This window comes from Peromyscus leucopus, chromosome 14 (genome assembly GCF_004664715.2).
Source record: "Peromyscus leucopus breed LL Stock chromosome 14, UCI_PerLeu_2.1, whole genome shotgun sequence".
NCBI lineage: Eukaryota > Metazoa > Chordata > Mammalia > Rodentia > Cricetidae > Peromyscus > Peromyscus leucopus.
Window position 1 is genome coordinate 78,999,025 of NC_051075.1, and position 16,414 is coordinate 79,015,438.

The 16,414-nt window shown below is 40.1% G+C and overlaps 1 protein-coding gene across 4 annotated transcripts in view; it reads right to left on the reverse strand.

Annotated features, from left to right (window-relative positions):
- The window catches only part of Ppp1r13b (protein phosphatase 1 regulatory subunit 13B), an 86,277-nt gene that overhangs the window by 45,316 nt on the left and 24,547 nt on the right, over positions 1-16,414 (reverse strand). For all 4 annotated transcript variants that reach the window (XM_028883720.2, XM_037210877.1, XM_037210878.1 and 1 more), the window contains exon 2: positions 7,105-7,252. In XM_028883720.2, the coding sequence (XP_028739553.1) occupies positions 7,105-7,252 (148 nt within the window). The remainder of the gene's footprint in view (positions 1-7,104; positions 7,253-16,414) is intronic.

Genomic DNA, 16,414 nt, shown 5'->3' on the forward strand with positions numbered 1-16,414 from the left:
TCACTGGGTACTGCATTCATGTGTATAAACCCATGTACAGACACAGAAGTACATATAAGTAAGAATAAAAAAATAGCCGGGCATAGTGGTGCATGACTTTAATCCAGAACTCAGGAGGCAGACAGGTGGATCTCTGAGTTTGAAGCCAGCCTGGTCTTCAGAGTAAGTTCCAGGACAGCCAGGGTTACACAGAGGAAACCTTGCCTTGAAAAATTAAAAAAAAAAAAAAATTTTAATGAAAATGTAAGTACCTATAAGTCTTTTCCAATTTTAGTTCACATTTTTTTTATTTTGTTTTCTTTTTCTGAGACAGGATCTCCCATGTTGCCCAGACTAGTCTTGAACTTATAGGCTCAAGAGATAGCCCCATCCCCTATCCCATCCTCTGCCTTGGCCTGAGTAGCGAGGGCTACAAGTGTGTGCCACTGTGTCTAGCTAGTTTTTTTTATACAATAATGCATTCTTTTTTTTTTTACAAGATTAAAAAAAACAGATTATCTTATGTTCTTTCTAAAAATTTTAAAGCATTTTAAAGTATTGATCTTAGTGGATTTATTTTTATATACGGAATAAAGATCTGGCTTTACTTTTTCCTACTTGAATAATCAATTGTCCCAGGATCACTCAAGTATTATTAGTGCTGTACAGTAGGACAGCAAACCTAGTAATTCAATTCTCATCACAACATGGAATTTCAAAAAACCACCTTACATTTCTTGACCCTATGCTCTCACATGTATTTTATCAGCAACTTGTTAACATCTCTTTTCAAAAGGTAAGATTTTTGCCTAAAGCCCTATTTACTTATATATACATTTTGGGAAACTTCATACCTTTGTGTACTGAGTTTTCTGTCTGTGGTGGTTTGAATAATAGCCCCATAGCTGAACATGGTGGTGCACATCTTTAATCCCAGCACTCGGGAGGCAGAGCAGGAGGATCTCTGAGTTTGAGGCTAGCCTGATCTACAGAGTGAGTTTCAGGACAGTCAGGGCTACGCAGAGAAACCCTGCTTTTTTTAAAAAAAAAGCCCCATAGGCTCATACAGGTATGGCCTTGTTGGAGGAGGTGTGTCACTGGGGGTGGGTTTTAGATGTCCAAAAGCCTCTGTTTCTCTCTCTCTCTCTCTCTCTCTCTCTCTCTCTCTCTCTCTCTCTCTCTCTCTCTGCCTAAAGTTAAGGATGTAGTTTTCAGCTATTGCTCCAGCGCCATGCTTCCTGCCATGATAATAAATGGACTAAGCCTCTGTAAGCAAGCCCCAATTAAATGCTTTCTGTGTAAGAGTTGCCTTGGTCATGGAGTCTCTTCATAGTTATAGAACAGTGACTAAGACACTGCCCATGAACTTGACTACGCATCTCTCTGTTTTCACAAACCCTTTGTCTTCAGTATTGCTTCTAGGTCTCACCATATAGGCCATAAGCAGTGCAATTTATTTCTCCACAGCTCAGTTTTTTTGGACTGAACTTGGGGCCTAACACATTCTAGGCAAGTACTATAGCACGGAGCTCATATTCATACAACCTAGATTTTCTGTTTCACACACATACTATCTATTTTTTTTAATTATTAAAATGTGTATGTGTGTATGTCTCTGTGTAGGTATGTATAGGTGTATTCAGGCACCCATTGAGGCCAGAGAAGGTGCAAGATCCCCTAGAGCTAGAGTTAAAAGGAAGTTGTGAGCAGACTAACTTGGGTGCTAGGAACTGAACTCTGGTCCTCTGCAAAAGCAGCAAGCAGTCTTGAGTACTGAGCAATCTCTCCAGTTCCCACATCACATCTCTTAAAAATGTTTTATTCTGAAATATTAATAATTTTAGACTATTAGAAAAATGGGCATGTGGCATGTCTATAATCCCACTTGGGAGGCAGAGGCAGGAGAATGGCAAGTTTGAAGCCAGCCTTTAAGGCTAGGATGTCTCAGGCAAGCTGAGATACCCTTACCTGAGTCTCTCTAATGTATAGTTATCAAAACCAAACAGTTTACACTGGCAGGCCACTGTTAAGATTACAGACTTTATTTGGATTTCACCAGCTTTTCCCTAATGCTCCCTTTCTGTCCCAGGATTTCACCCACAAAAGTGTATTTAATTGCTTTAACTCCCTGGCCTCCTCTGGCCTGTAACAGTTTCTTAGTCCTTATTTTTTATGACTATGACAATTCTGAGAACTGGACAGGTATTTTATAGGATGATCCTAATTTGGGTTTGTCTGATGTTCTAATAGGCTGAATGCTTTGGGGGTGGAGACTAAGGTGTATACCTCTTTTTCCTCTTGCTGCTAACAGATGTGCATTTCTACAGTTCAGAGCCAATTGTGAGCTTTTCTGCAGGCTTTTGAAAGGAGTCATTTATTGAATTAGGGATAGTCCATTCTACTCAACTGGTAATTAAATGGTAACACTGATCTTCAATGCAGCTGATAGACAGGTCTCACTTGGACCAAGTGCATTCTCCTCTATAAACAGATGTTTATAATGTCACACAATTTGTTTTTAACTTTCGGCTGAAATGATTAGCTGGTATTTTATTTAGGATTTTCTCATCTTTGTTTAAACTAAGGGGGCTGGAGATGTAGCTCAGCCAGTAGAATGTTTGCCTCACTGGTGGGAAGCCTGGGTTCTGTCCTGCACTGCACAGGCAGCACATGTCTGCAACTCCAGCACTCAAGTGAAGGAAGGAAGAGCACAAGTTCAAGGTCATTCTCTGCTGCACAGGAGTATGAAGCCCTTCTAGGCTACATGAGATGCTATCTTAAAACATTCAAGCTAAGATTAGCCTATACTTTTCTTGTACTCCTGTTCAGTTTTTGGTGTAGAAATTATACTTGTCTCAGCTGGGCGGTGGTGGCGCACACCTTTAATCCCAGAACTCGGGAGGCTCGGGAGGCAGAGCCAGGCGGATCTCTGTGAGTTCGAGGCCAGCCTGGTCTCCAAGGCGAGTTCCAGGAAAGGTGCAAAGCTACACAGAGAAACCCTGTCTCAGAAAAACAAACAAACAAACAAACAAAACAAAGAAATTATACTTGTCTCATAAAATGAACTACGTGGTCATTTCTTTTCCTATTTGACTTTTCTTATATCAACTGGGGATGAATTATTCTTTGAAAGTATGAAAGACAGGGAAAATTACAGGGATGTGAAAGGGAAAGGAGCTTCCCACCCTAGAGTCTAGTTGAAGCCCCTCACCAGCTAAGAAGCAAGAATTACAGCAAATGAACATCTGCTGTGAAGGGTGCCAACACAGAGATGGTATTTTTTCATATAAGTTTATGATAAAATGACAGCAAATCAGGCTTAAGACCTGAATGTATATGACTCTAGGAGGGTCTTACTCCTCTTTGGACATTTTCTGGAAATCTCAAGATTACTACCTTTGTTACATTAAAGACAGCTTATCTTCCTGCTCCCAGTGACCAAGAGCTTAACCACATCAACTATAATCCTGTCAAGTGCTCCTCAGGTACTGGATAGTGATCTCACTTAAGTTTCCTAGCAACCCTTTTAAGATAATAGCATCAGACAATGTAAGGTGGCACATGTCTTTAATCCCAGAACTCAGGAGGTAGAGGCAGGAAGATCTATATTGAGTTCCAGGCCAACCAGGGTTACACAGAGACCCTGCCTCAAAAAGGCAACAAAAGAAAACAAGATAGTAGCTTCAAAACTCACACAAATCATATACATGACTATTATGAAGACAAAGAAATACGATTCTCAGAGAAGACTACATTCACGCCTCCAGGAGGTGCCTTCTTTCTGAACACTGTTCTTTTTCTTAACCCTAGTACTTAGCCAGGCAGTGGTGGTGCAAGCCTTTAATCCCAGCAGTGAGGAGGCAGAGGCAGGTGGATCGGATCTCTGTGAGTTCGGCCTGGGCTACAGAGTGAGATCCAAAACAAGCACCAAAACTATACAGAGAAACCCTGTCTCGAAAAACCAAAACAAAAAAAAAAACAAAAAACAAAACAAAAAAACCCCCAAAAAACAAAAACAAAAATCCCAAACAAACAAACAAAAAAACCCTGTAGTGCATAAAATCTGCATTAAAGCATATTTAATAAATTTCATCTCGGTTTGATACAGAAATTCTTTTCTGTGTTGAAGCCAAGGAGTCAGTTTTATCCAAGTCCTTAAAAAGATACAGCTTGGAGCTTCTGTCTCATCCCCATCACTCTTAGCATCATCTTTGGAGGATAAAAACAATTGCAACGCAAACTTATTTTATGCTTATGTTCCCTCTTGCTTTACTCATTTTGAGCAAAGTCAATATCTACTATTTTCTTTTCAAGGTGTTTATACGTACCAACAGTTAATTTATCACTTGGTTCCTGCTAGATTATAAGTTCCATGGGAATGTGAATCTTGGCTCTGGTTGACTAATATTCCTTCAAGGAATAAAGACTGTACCCAGTATGAATCAGGTACTTACTAAAAAAATCTGTGGGATGAAATATGGTACTTTCTTCCTATAGTTCATCTAATATAAACTTCACTGCCAAGTTCATAGGCTGCACTGTGTCTTAAATCTCTTCTGTGTTTATGGGTAGGTTTCTTTTCTTATCATCTATGCCTTTTCACTGTTCACATACTTAAACCTTGAATCTTAATCTGTCTGTTATTAATTATCAGAGAAATAAATTCTAGTTTTACTGATTCCCACATTTCTTCATTCCTGTCCATCTAATTCCTTAGATTTTTTTCTCTAAATTCCTAAATTGGGTACTTTAGTTTGTTTTAATATTATCATCATTGTTATTATTATTTCTTCTTATCATGATCATTGTTACTATTTTAGTTGTTGAGACAGTGTGTCACTTTGTAGTTCAGGTTACCTTTGAACCCATGATCCTCCAGCTTCAGTCTTCTAAATGCTCAGATTACAGATGGGTAACACCATACTTTAAATTGTTTACTTTTCGTTCATTTTATTTTAAAAAATATTTTTTTATTTTATGTGTGTGAACCTTTGCCTATATATACGTATACTACTACATATGTACCCGGTATCCTTGGAAGTCAAAAGAGAGTACTGGATCCACTGACAACTGAATTATAGAGATTTGAGCCACTGCCACTGTTTGTGTGTGTGTGTGCTGGGAACCAAACCTTCGTCCTCTGTACTTAAAAGTAATTTAATGCTCCACTGGGCCATCACTCTAGTCCCAAGTTAATTATTTTAAAATAAAATTACTCCAAGTAACCCTGTGAGCTATAACACACTGCACATGATAATTTTTTTTTGAACCATCTGACAGGAGTTGTTGTTGTTCATGTATAGGCAAGCTCTGCCTTACTTAACCAATACTTAGGGTACAGACAGCTATGGTCCTATCTTGGATGAAATGAAATCTATGTGTGCTTAGCTCAAACTTAACTCAGAACGAAGTGTATTTAAAAAAAATAAAAGTTGAACATTAAAAAAGTAAATTTCACACCATATTTTTAGTTTCAAAAGTGGCATTTTTATATATACATATAAACAGAGTTTTAAAAATATTTGCACTTGCCGGGCGGTGGTGGCGCACGCCTTTAATCCCAGCACCCGGGAGGCAGAGCCAGGCGGATCTCTGTGAGTTCGAGGCCAGCCTGGGCTGCCAAGTGAGCTCCAGGAAAGGCGCAAAGCTACACAGAGAAACCCTGTCTCGAAAAACCAAAAAAAAAAAAAAAAAAAAAAAAAAAAAATATTTGCACTGGCTGGGCAGTGGTGGTATAGGCCTTTAATCCCAGTACTCAGGAGACAGAGGCAGGTGGATTTCTGAGTTCAAGGCCAGCCTAGTCTACAGAGTGAGTTCCAGGGCAGCCAGAGCTACACAGAGAAACCATGTCTCAAACCCTCTCCCAAATTAATAATAATAATAATAATAATAATAATAATAATAATAATAATAATACTTGACTGTCTCTAAGGGTTCTTTAAGCATTTCCATTTGGACATCTATCTTTTTATCACTTCAAACCCAACAAGGTCCAATTGATCATTTTCTCAGTATCCAATGTACATCCAGTTACCAGGTATTTTTTTCTCAAAGCATTATTTTCATAATGTCGTTCCCTATTTAAAATCTGCACAACTGCTTTCTAGCTCTCTGTGGTACTCGGGCCTCGAATGAGGGGGGGCTGAGACCTTCTTTCTAAATTCAACTACTTCTTTATTTTCTTTTAGTTTTTTTTTTTTTTTTTTTTTTTGGTTTTTCGAGACAGGGTTTCTGTGTAGCTTTGCACCTTTCCTGGATCTCACTCTGTAGACCAGGCTAGCCTCGAACTCACAGAAATCCGCCTGCCTCTGCCTCCCGAGTGCTGGGATTAAAGGCGTGTGCTACCACTGCCGGCTTTCTTTTAGTTTTTACTTTGTTTTTGTTTTTGTTTTTTTTCCCCCCAAGATGGGGTTGCCTCAAACTCACTGTGTAGAAGAGTATAAACTTGAAGTCCTCATCCTTTATCTTGAGTGCTAGAGTTATAGAATACAGGTATGCACCAACATGCCCAGTTTAAATTCTTTTTTTAGGGTATAAACTTTGCAGAATTCCCTGCATTCTGCAATCATGTTATATTCAAGAATTTTCTCTGACTGCTTACTAACAAGTCTTTCAATATAAGGGACAGGGTTTTACTATTTACACCACATGCTGTCTTCCTGGTGTTCTTAGAAGGGAAAGGAGTTGTTAGAAGTTGAGGTAGTGCTCAGTGGTAAAGTGTGTACTGAGCATTTGTAAGGTCCTGGGTTCCATCCCCAGAATAAATACAACATAACATATACAAACATTAAAGAGAGTTGCTGATGGGCTAACGAGGTGGCTCAGCTGGTAGAGGTGGCTTGCCACCAAGCCTGATTTGAGTTTAGTCCACAGAACCCATATTATAGAATGATAGAACTCACTCCTGAAAGTTTTCCTCTGATCTCACAAGCATGTTGTGGTACGTGAACCCATATAGACCACTGAGCCATCCTGCTAGTCACATGTTACAGAATCTTATCTCCCCCATACTACAGCTGTTTTTCATTACTCATCACCTTTCTACCACAGATAACAGGGAGTCACAGCAATGTTTCCATTTGAGCACACTGAGGTTTGTAGCCACCATTGGATAGTCTAACATACCACTTCCCCTCCACACTTCAGCCAGGTGGCAACTGCCCTCTCCAGGTTCCTTGCAGAATTCTACGACATCTCGACAGGTGGTTTCTGGTGTTATAGGAACTTCTGTTAAAATCTGTTCATTGTTGCTCAAGAACACGGTTAATATCATCTGTGAGAGAAAAGATTAGAATCACAGTTTAGATTCCTCATATAAAGAGCTTACGATTTTTACTGTTTGTTAGCAAATACAGTTGCAGGGCTGGAGGGATGGCTCAGCAGTTAAGAACTTTTTTTTTTTTTTTTTTTTTTTTGCAGAGGACCTAGGTTTGATTTCTAGCATCCACATGTCAGCTTACAACTGTTCATAACTCCAGATCCAGGGGATTCAATAATTAAAACTCTTAAAAAAAAACCCACATTCTAGACTGTTGAGATGGTTCAGTGGTAAAGGCACCTGCTGCCAAGCCCAATGACCTGAGTTCAATCCTGTGTTTGATATGGGATCACATGGTGGAAGAACAGACTCCTAAAAATTGTCCTCTGACCTCCAGATACACACATGGCATACATGCCCACACCAACACCTCTCTCCCAATACAAAATGATTAAATAAATGAAAAATAAAAATACAATGCAAAGATTATCAGTGGGACAAGCTGACATTCCATAATCACTCATTTCAAAGGGAAAAATTATAAATGACACAATGCTTCAACATCAAGTAGGGAAAAGGGCTACATCATAAATGAAGGTTTCCCATCTGAAAAAACTGAACTCATTATCTCATGCATTGGCAAAAGTTGCTTCTAGATCAAATATTTTATTTTTAAATTAATATTTATGTGTACAAATTCTTTGCCTGCATGTATGTGTATGTACCACATGTATGCCTGGTGCCTGCACAAGAAGAAGGCTTCCCTCAAACTGGAGTTATGGATGGCTGTGAGGCACCATCTAAGTGTCTGGAACCAAACCCAGGTCCTCTACAAGAGCAAAAAGTATTCTTAACCACTAAGTCATCTCTCCAGCCCTGATCATATGTACAACTCATAAAACCATAAAAACTCTAGACTAAACAAAAAAGAAAATTCTAGAACCTATGTAAATCTGTTTTGTTTTTTTGTTTTTGTTTTTTTTTTTTTGGTTTTTCGAGACAGGGTTTCTCTGTGTAGCTTTGCGCCTTTCCTGGAACTCACTTGGCAGCCCAGGCTGGCCTCGAACTCACAGAGATCCGCCTGGCTCTGCCTCCCGAGGGCTGGGATTAAAGGTGTGCGCCACCACCGCCCGGCCGTAAATCTGTTTTTATAACTATGTGGTACAGAAGTCTTTCTAACTAATAATTCAAAAACCAGAATCACAAGAAGATTCATTATTCATGTACTTTAAATATAAAAATATTATAAAACAAAGACAAACTGGGGAGATATTTGCAGCTCACATTATAAATAAATGGCTAATGTGAATCTGTAAAGAGCCCCTACAATTGCCAACAAAACACTAAAAATCCAAGTCATTAAAAAAACTGACCCCCAGAAATAAACTTAAGCATCATAGCAAAAGAAAAACAAATGGCCTTAAATACAGCATACAACACATCATAATACATTTGAAAAAGTGAAGATTGCCTGGCCTATTTTCTTTTTAATTTAAAATACAAAAGGATTCAGCTGTTTTGATATGAGTTCTTAAGACATAGTATTAGAAATAATTTTTTAAAAAATCAATACTCTTGGGGTACAATTTAAAGATTTCCTTTAATCCAGTGGTTCTCAACTCTCCTAATGCTGTGAACTTTTAATACAGTTCCTCATCTTGTGGTGACCCCAACCATAAAATTATTTCATTGGTACTTCATAACTGTACTGTTGCTGTTATGAATCATAATGTTAATATCTGATATGCAGAATATTTGATATGTGACCCCCAAAGGGGTCACAACCCACAGCTTGAAAATGGCTTTCCAGAAAGCATCCAAAGTTTCTTCATTATTCTTTCATCGAAGGTCAGAAATAAGGACTGCCAGACATGGTGGTGCACATCTTTAATCCCACCCATCTGAAGGTAGGGGCATGTAGATGTCTGTGAGTTTGAGGCCAGCCCAGTCTATACAACATGTTTGAGACCAGTCAGGGCTACATAATGAAACTCTGTCACAGAAACAAAAGCCAAGACCTAGGTGCAACAGAATGCACCTGTAACCTCAGCACTGGAGAAGCAGAGACAGGAAGATCCCAGGAGCTCACTAGCCAGCCAGCTTAGCAAAACTGGGCCAACCTCAGGTTCAATGAGAGACCCTGCCTCAAAAAAATAAGAAGAGCAACAGAGGAAGATCCTGATATCGACTTCTGGTCCCCGTAAACATGCACACATATATGTACATGTACATAAACACACACATTCACATATGCATGCCCTCAAAAAAGTAGGAACTGGTCTGGGGAGATGGATCAGTCAATAAAATGCTTGCCTTGTAAACACAAGGACCTAAATTAGATACCCAGAACCCACATAAATAACCAGGGCATGGTAGCATGCTTGTAATCCCAGCATTAAGGAGGTGATGACTCCTGGAACACTGGAGCTCGCTGGCCAAACAATAGACAGTGTTTCAAAAATGAAGGTGGGCCAGGTGTGTTGGTGCATGCCTTTAATCCAGTACTCTGGAGGCAGAGGCAAAAGTATTTTTAAGAGTTCCAGGACAGCCAGGGTTGCATAGGGAGATTCTGTCAATCAAAAACAAAAACAAAAACAAAAACAAAAGCAAAACAAACGAACAAAAAACAACTAATAAATTGGATGACACACCCCAAGAAGAACACCCTCTGGCCTGCCTATACACACACACACACACATCCCCACACATGAACATACTCCATACATACATACACAGGCACATGGATCCAGACACATGAATATACTCCATACACACACAAAGGCACATGCACCTATACATATGAACATACTCTACACAAACATACATAGGCATGTGAACCCACACACATACATGTACACAGACATAAAAATAGAAGCATATTTATAATCAAAATACAGGTACTAACAAATGTTAAGAATGTGAAGAAATAGGAAACCTGTATGCTCGTGGTGGAAATGTACAATAGTACAGCCATTTTGAACAACAAAACAGCAGTTCCATACAACACAAAGCATAGGTGAATGATACAGTCCAGCAATACCACTTCTGAGTACCCACCAAGAGGAGTAACATCTGTCCACGCAAAGCATTCCATAGAAATGTTCATGGCAGCTTTGTTCATTCATAATAGTCAAAATAAAAACAACTCAAATGTCTGTCAACTGACCATCAATAAAGAAAATGTGGCCCACCACACAGCAGACTATCATGGATGAATTCTGAACACATTATATAAGTGGAAGAAGTCAGAAATAAAGCAAAACCCACACATAGTATGTAACTGTTTATGTCTGCACCAGTCAAACCTATTGAGGCAGAGGACTGGCTGCCTAGTAGCAGGGACTGAAGAGTGACAGAAATGTTCTAAAATGGTCCTGCAGCTTTGTACATTTGCTTAAGATTATTGAATTGTTCACTTAAAATACGCATATTTACTTTTTCATTTATTTATTTATTCACTTGTTTTTGAGACATGTTCTCACTACGTAGACCAGGTTGGCCACCTGTCTCTGCTAAGATTAAAGGCCACACTATCTAGCCTAAAATAGGCTAAGTTTACAGCATACAAATTGTACCTCAGAAAGCTGTTTTAGACTCTATAAGACTTTCAGAAAGAGCAATCAATTCGACAGGCAGTGGTGGCCATGAGTTCAAGGCCAGCCTGGTCTACAGAGTGAGTTCCAGGGCAGGCACCAAAACTACACAGAGAAACCCTGACTCTGAAAAAAGGGGGGGGGGAGAGCAATCAATTCTTACGTAGCACAAACCCTCAAATGAGACACTCAAACTCTCTCCTTAGCTGTGTGCTGATTTTGCTGCCACTGCTAGGAAAGATTTTATTTCTCATTCTTGATTCTCAGCAGGAACTCAGTAGATTCTGGGAACATCTTTTTAGGGCAATGGCTCTGACTCTGTTCAGGTGAAGCTTTGGACCCTTCCCACTTCCACGTCCTAGTGGAAAAGGAACTGTGGAGTAGCACAGATAACTGACATGGAAGAAGATGATAAAAAAGAAACTGAACTGCAGTAGCTCACTTGGTAGGTAGTAAGTAAGGAGCTCATAGAAGTCACGGAAAGGACCCACCAAGGTGGGGATGGACAGCCATCAGAAAGACCCTTAGCTTTTCCATGCACCAGAGGACTGACTCTAAGTTCCTTCCGGGTCTGACATGTTGTCACTCTGTGTTCTGACTTAAAACCTCAGAAATGTAGGCTGGAAAGATGGCTCAGCAGTTAAGGATACTTGTTGCTCTTGCAGAAGATCTAGGTTGAATTCCTAGCACCCACACAGCATTTAACAACAGTCTATAACTCTAGTTCCAGGATATTTGATAACCCTCTTCTGGTCTCTGAAGTCTCCTGCATATACACAGTGCACATACATACATACATGAGGGCAAACACTCATATACATAAAATAAATAATTTTTTTTTTTTTAAAGAAAAAGGCAAATGAAAAACATACTTGGTCTCTGGGCATATCACCACTGTTACTACTGAAGCCCAAGTCAGCGCCTCTGCTCAGGCTTAGATCTTTGTGAAGCAACCTAACTGGACGCTGCCGCACTGTTCCCTGTAGACACATTCCTTTGTATACGCACACCCCTGTGACACTGGGTCATCTCTTCACTCCCCCGTTCCGGCCACACTCGCCTTTCACTCTTCCACCAAGCAGGGCACTTCCCCCCCAGCCTTTCCATTTGCTGTGTGGTTAGAGCACCCCACCCAGCGACTCCCAGCTGTAACAGCCTCTTCTCTCAGCACTAACCACCCTACCCAAAGGAGCTCCACTCTGTTCCTATCTCTTATGTGACTCAGGTAGCTGTTCAATTGCTTAGCCCCCATCTCCCGAGAGCAGGATCCTGGTCAGTCTTCAGCTGTGCCATGAGTACCTGGATCAGCACCAGGCACAAAGTACGGACTACATAAATCCCCCAATTGTATGACTTTTTGTAGGAATTTTGAGTCCTGAAGGATATGTGCTTGTCTGCCTTTTTATCTTCAAAGTTTCTTCACAAAAAGACAAGAGAACCTTTATCCCTTTACCTAATGAGTTATTCCACACAACAGAACAAAGTATTAGTGTGGAAGCCAAAGTCGTGATTAATACAAGAACGTAGTTCCTGGCAGATTCCCTTGTACCTAGACATCTGGAAGTCTCCAGCCAAACTCCATCTTCCCACAAGGTGGCGCTGCACGGCAACAGGGAGCAAGCCCACAGATGGAACGCCTCTAAGCAGGAGGTGAGTCAGGTGTGGTGATGCACTCAGGAAGCCAAAGCAGGAGGATCAGGAGTCCAAGGCTGGCCCCAGCTACACAGAGAATTTGACTCCAGCCTAGGCTACATGGGACCCATTTCAATTTTTAAAAAAGATATAATTATGACTGGAAATTGATCACGTTTCGAAGGTAGAACTAGCCTTAAAAGAGTGATGAAAACAATTTCAAAATAAATAAGCTGACATATAAAAGTTTCATGTTTCACCTCTTGAGAAGACAGGGATATTTAAAAACTTAGGTAGCACCTAGTCCGTTAAAGCACTCTAACATTACGTCCTCAACAGCCCTATCACTAAGCTAAAAATCACTTTTTATTTGATTTAAGAACTGAACACTAAAAATATTCCATACCAGATATGGTGGTGCCCACCTGTGATGCCGCACTTGAGTGTAGGTGTATGAGGGTCAAGCTCATCCCTGGCTAGTGAGTTTGAGGGCAGACCAGGCTACACCATTTTTTTTCAATACACATCATTTATGGACATACACATTCTATCCTATAAAAATTTCACTTCACCAATCTGAACTGACAAAATCTGGTCTACATTATCCCTGAGAATACAACATTAATAGCTTCCCTTCATCTTATTCACTTAGTTCCTTCTGTATTTAAAAACATATACCATTTGAGAATTATCTGAAACCTAGTAGGAATGCCAAATTTGAGTATACAGCTTTCCATAATGCCACAACTTGTGACCAAAACTTAGTGATATTTTAGACTGTAAAGGGGCATATACATTTTGGCACTCTTGCTCACTAGTGTTGAGGAAAGACAATCACTTTATTGGCATCATCCATATGAATATTACAGAAGCAGAACTTAGGCTAAGCATTAGACTGTAAGATAGGCTGTCAATGAGCTGGGAAATCAGCATATCAGGAACAATTTACTTTTTTTGTTAATGTACAAAATAATGGGTTTCACTGTAACATTATTCATGTATATTGTGGCTTACTTGTATTCACCCCATTACTTCTGTCTCCACTCACCTTCTGCTGCTCCCTCCCCCAAATTGCTCCATTTCCATGTCTCTCTCTTACACACACACACACACACACACACACACACACACACACACACACACACACACAGAGTGTACATATAAATCTAGGTTCTCCATGAAAAAAATTTATCATTGCCTTCCCTATTCTCTTTTATCCCCTTCTGACTGCAATTTCCTTTAACAAAATAATATAAAGCAGCACTAAGAAAATGAAGAGAGGGGCTGGAGAGATGGCTCAGCAGTTAAGATCATTGGCTGCTCTTCCAGAGGACCAGGGTTCAATTTCCAGCACCTACAATGGCAGTTCACAGCTGTCTGTAGCTCCAGTTTCAGAGGATCTGACACCATCACACAGACATACATGCAGCAAAACATCAATGCACATAAAATAAGAATAAATAAATCATTTTAAAAAAAGAAAATGAAAAGAGGTCTCAAGAGATGGCTCAGAAGTTATAGGCACTTGTCGCTCTTATAGAGGACCCAGCTTCAATTCTTAGCACCCACATAAGGTAGCTCACAGTCTATAACTCCAGTTTCAAGGAATCCAAAGCCCTCTTTTCTGGCATCTATGGACACCTGCACTATATATAAATAAATCTTGCCAGGCAGTGGTGGTGTACTCTGGAGACAGAGGAAGGTAGATCTGAGTTCGAAGCCAGCCTGGTCTACAGAGTGAGTTCCAAGACAGCCAGGGCTGTTACACAGAGAAACCCTGTCTCAAAAAAACAACAAACAAGTAAACAAACAAAAATCTTAAAAAGAAAATGAAAAGACAGGTCTTAGACTGAGAAGATATCTGCAAAATGTACCTTCTGTAACACAGAAATTTCTTAAAATTCAATATTGAAACAACATACTTTTTCAAAGGGGAAAATGATGTGAACAGACGTCTAAGCAAAAACAACATAGAGATGCCATATATACATATATAAAGATGTTCATCATCACAGGTCATAAGGGAATCGTTACCAAAACAATGAGATACAGTGCTCACCTATCAAAATGGCCAAAGCCAAAACACTGGCATACAAATACCAGTCTGTTAAATGACTCTAACACTAAATCCTCAACAGTCCTTGAGGTAGTTTGAATGTAATTGGTCCCCATAATCTCAAAAGGAGTGGCTATTAAGAAGTGTGGCTTTGTTGGAGTGGGTATGCCCTTGTTGGAGGAAGTGTGTCACTGTGGGGGGGGGGCTTTGAGGTTTCCTATGCTCAGGACACTGCCCTGTGTCTCAGTTGACTTCCTGTTGCCTGTAAGATGTAGGACTTTCAGCTCTCTCTCCAGTACTACATCTGCCTGCACACACCATGCTTCCCACCAAGATGATAATGGACTGAACCTCTGAAACTGTAAGTAAACTCCCTAAATTAAATGTTTCTTATAAGAGTTGCTGTGGTCGTGGTGTCTCTTCACAGTAATAAAACCCAAACTAAAACAGTCCTATCAACTCTGCTCAAGTCACCATTTCATTTAAGGCCATGGAGCAAAAGGAATTCAGCAGCAGATAATGCTATAGCCACTTTGGAAGACAGTAATAATTTTTTATAAAACAAAACATGGATCACACCTGTAATTCCAGAACTTGGGAGGCTGATGATGCAGGAAGATTGTGCTACAATTTCAAGACCAGCCTGGACTACACTATTAAGTTTCAGGCCTGTCTAGGTACAGTATCTCAAAACCTCTCCTCAAAAATACTTTTCTCATATGATCTATTAAGCATTAATGTTCATGGCATTCACTCAAACAAACTGAAAATTTATTTCCCCACAAATACCTCTAACAGTTCTTAGAATTGCCAAAATTTGGAAATAACCATTCATTCTTCAGCAATGAATGGATAAACAAACTGTGACACATTCAGACAATGGAGTGTTATTCAGCAATAAAGGGTCTGTGCCATCAAACCACAAAATGAAAGGAGGACCCCTGACTATAAGCTGCTGGGTGTAACCAGTCTGAAAAGCTATCTACTGTAGGATCCCAACTATATGAGATTCTGGAAAAGCAAAACAATAGAACCATGTTGGCTATAGGGCCGGGGAAAGAGAGACCTGACTAAGACCACAGGGGCTTTTAGGGCAGCAAAGCTGTTGTGAATGACACTACAAGTGTGGACCCATCACACATTTGTCAAAACCCAGAAAACTGTACACCACCATGAATAAAGCCTGGCATAAGCTAAGGACCTCAGTCAACCAAAACTGGTCCATCATTATAACAGATGAATCACAGTAATACACTATGTTGGTAATAAGTAATAGGGGAGGTCTGAGTGGGGAGGAGCAGGAAGCAAGTGAGGGAAAATTAGTTTGTTCCAGTTGTCTGGATTCCTAAAATTGCTGTAAAAGAATCTTTAACTTAAAAACAACAGTATACTGCATCTGGCAAGAGTACATGCAGACATTTTGACATGTAGAAGTGGCGGGGGGGCGGGGGGGGGGAGGTAAAGTGTTTCTTAGTGTGGACCATGGTCCAATACTTTGAAAAAAGTGCTAGGATGGTCTTATGAAACACAACAGAACTTGCATAAAACTAAAGGACGCGTCACTGCACCAGGAAAACCACTGCCACCACTAGTATTCAGTCTCCTTAGTACAGTGCTGTGGACTTTTCACATTCTCAATCTCTGTGCTTACTCTGCCTTACAGCTACTACTCTTCACTTTACAGATTAGGAAAAGGGGCTTGGAGAACAACCAGTCCTGGAGTAACAAATACTAGAGAGAGAACTTAACTCACTGCCCGACTCCAAAGCTAAGACACTCTGAACCAGTTCTCCAAACCACTTCTCCAGTCCTTCAAAATCAAAACCAGAAGGGGCTGGAGAGATGGCTCAGCAGTTAAGAGCACTGGCTGCTCTTTGAAAAGTCCTGGTTCCCAGC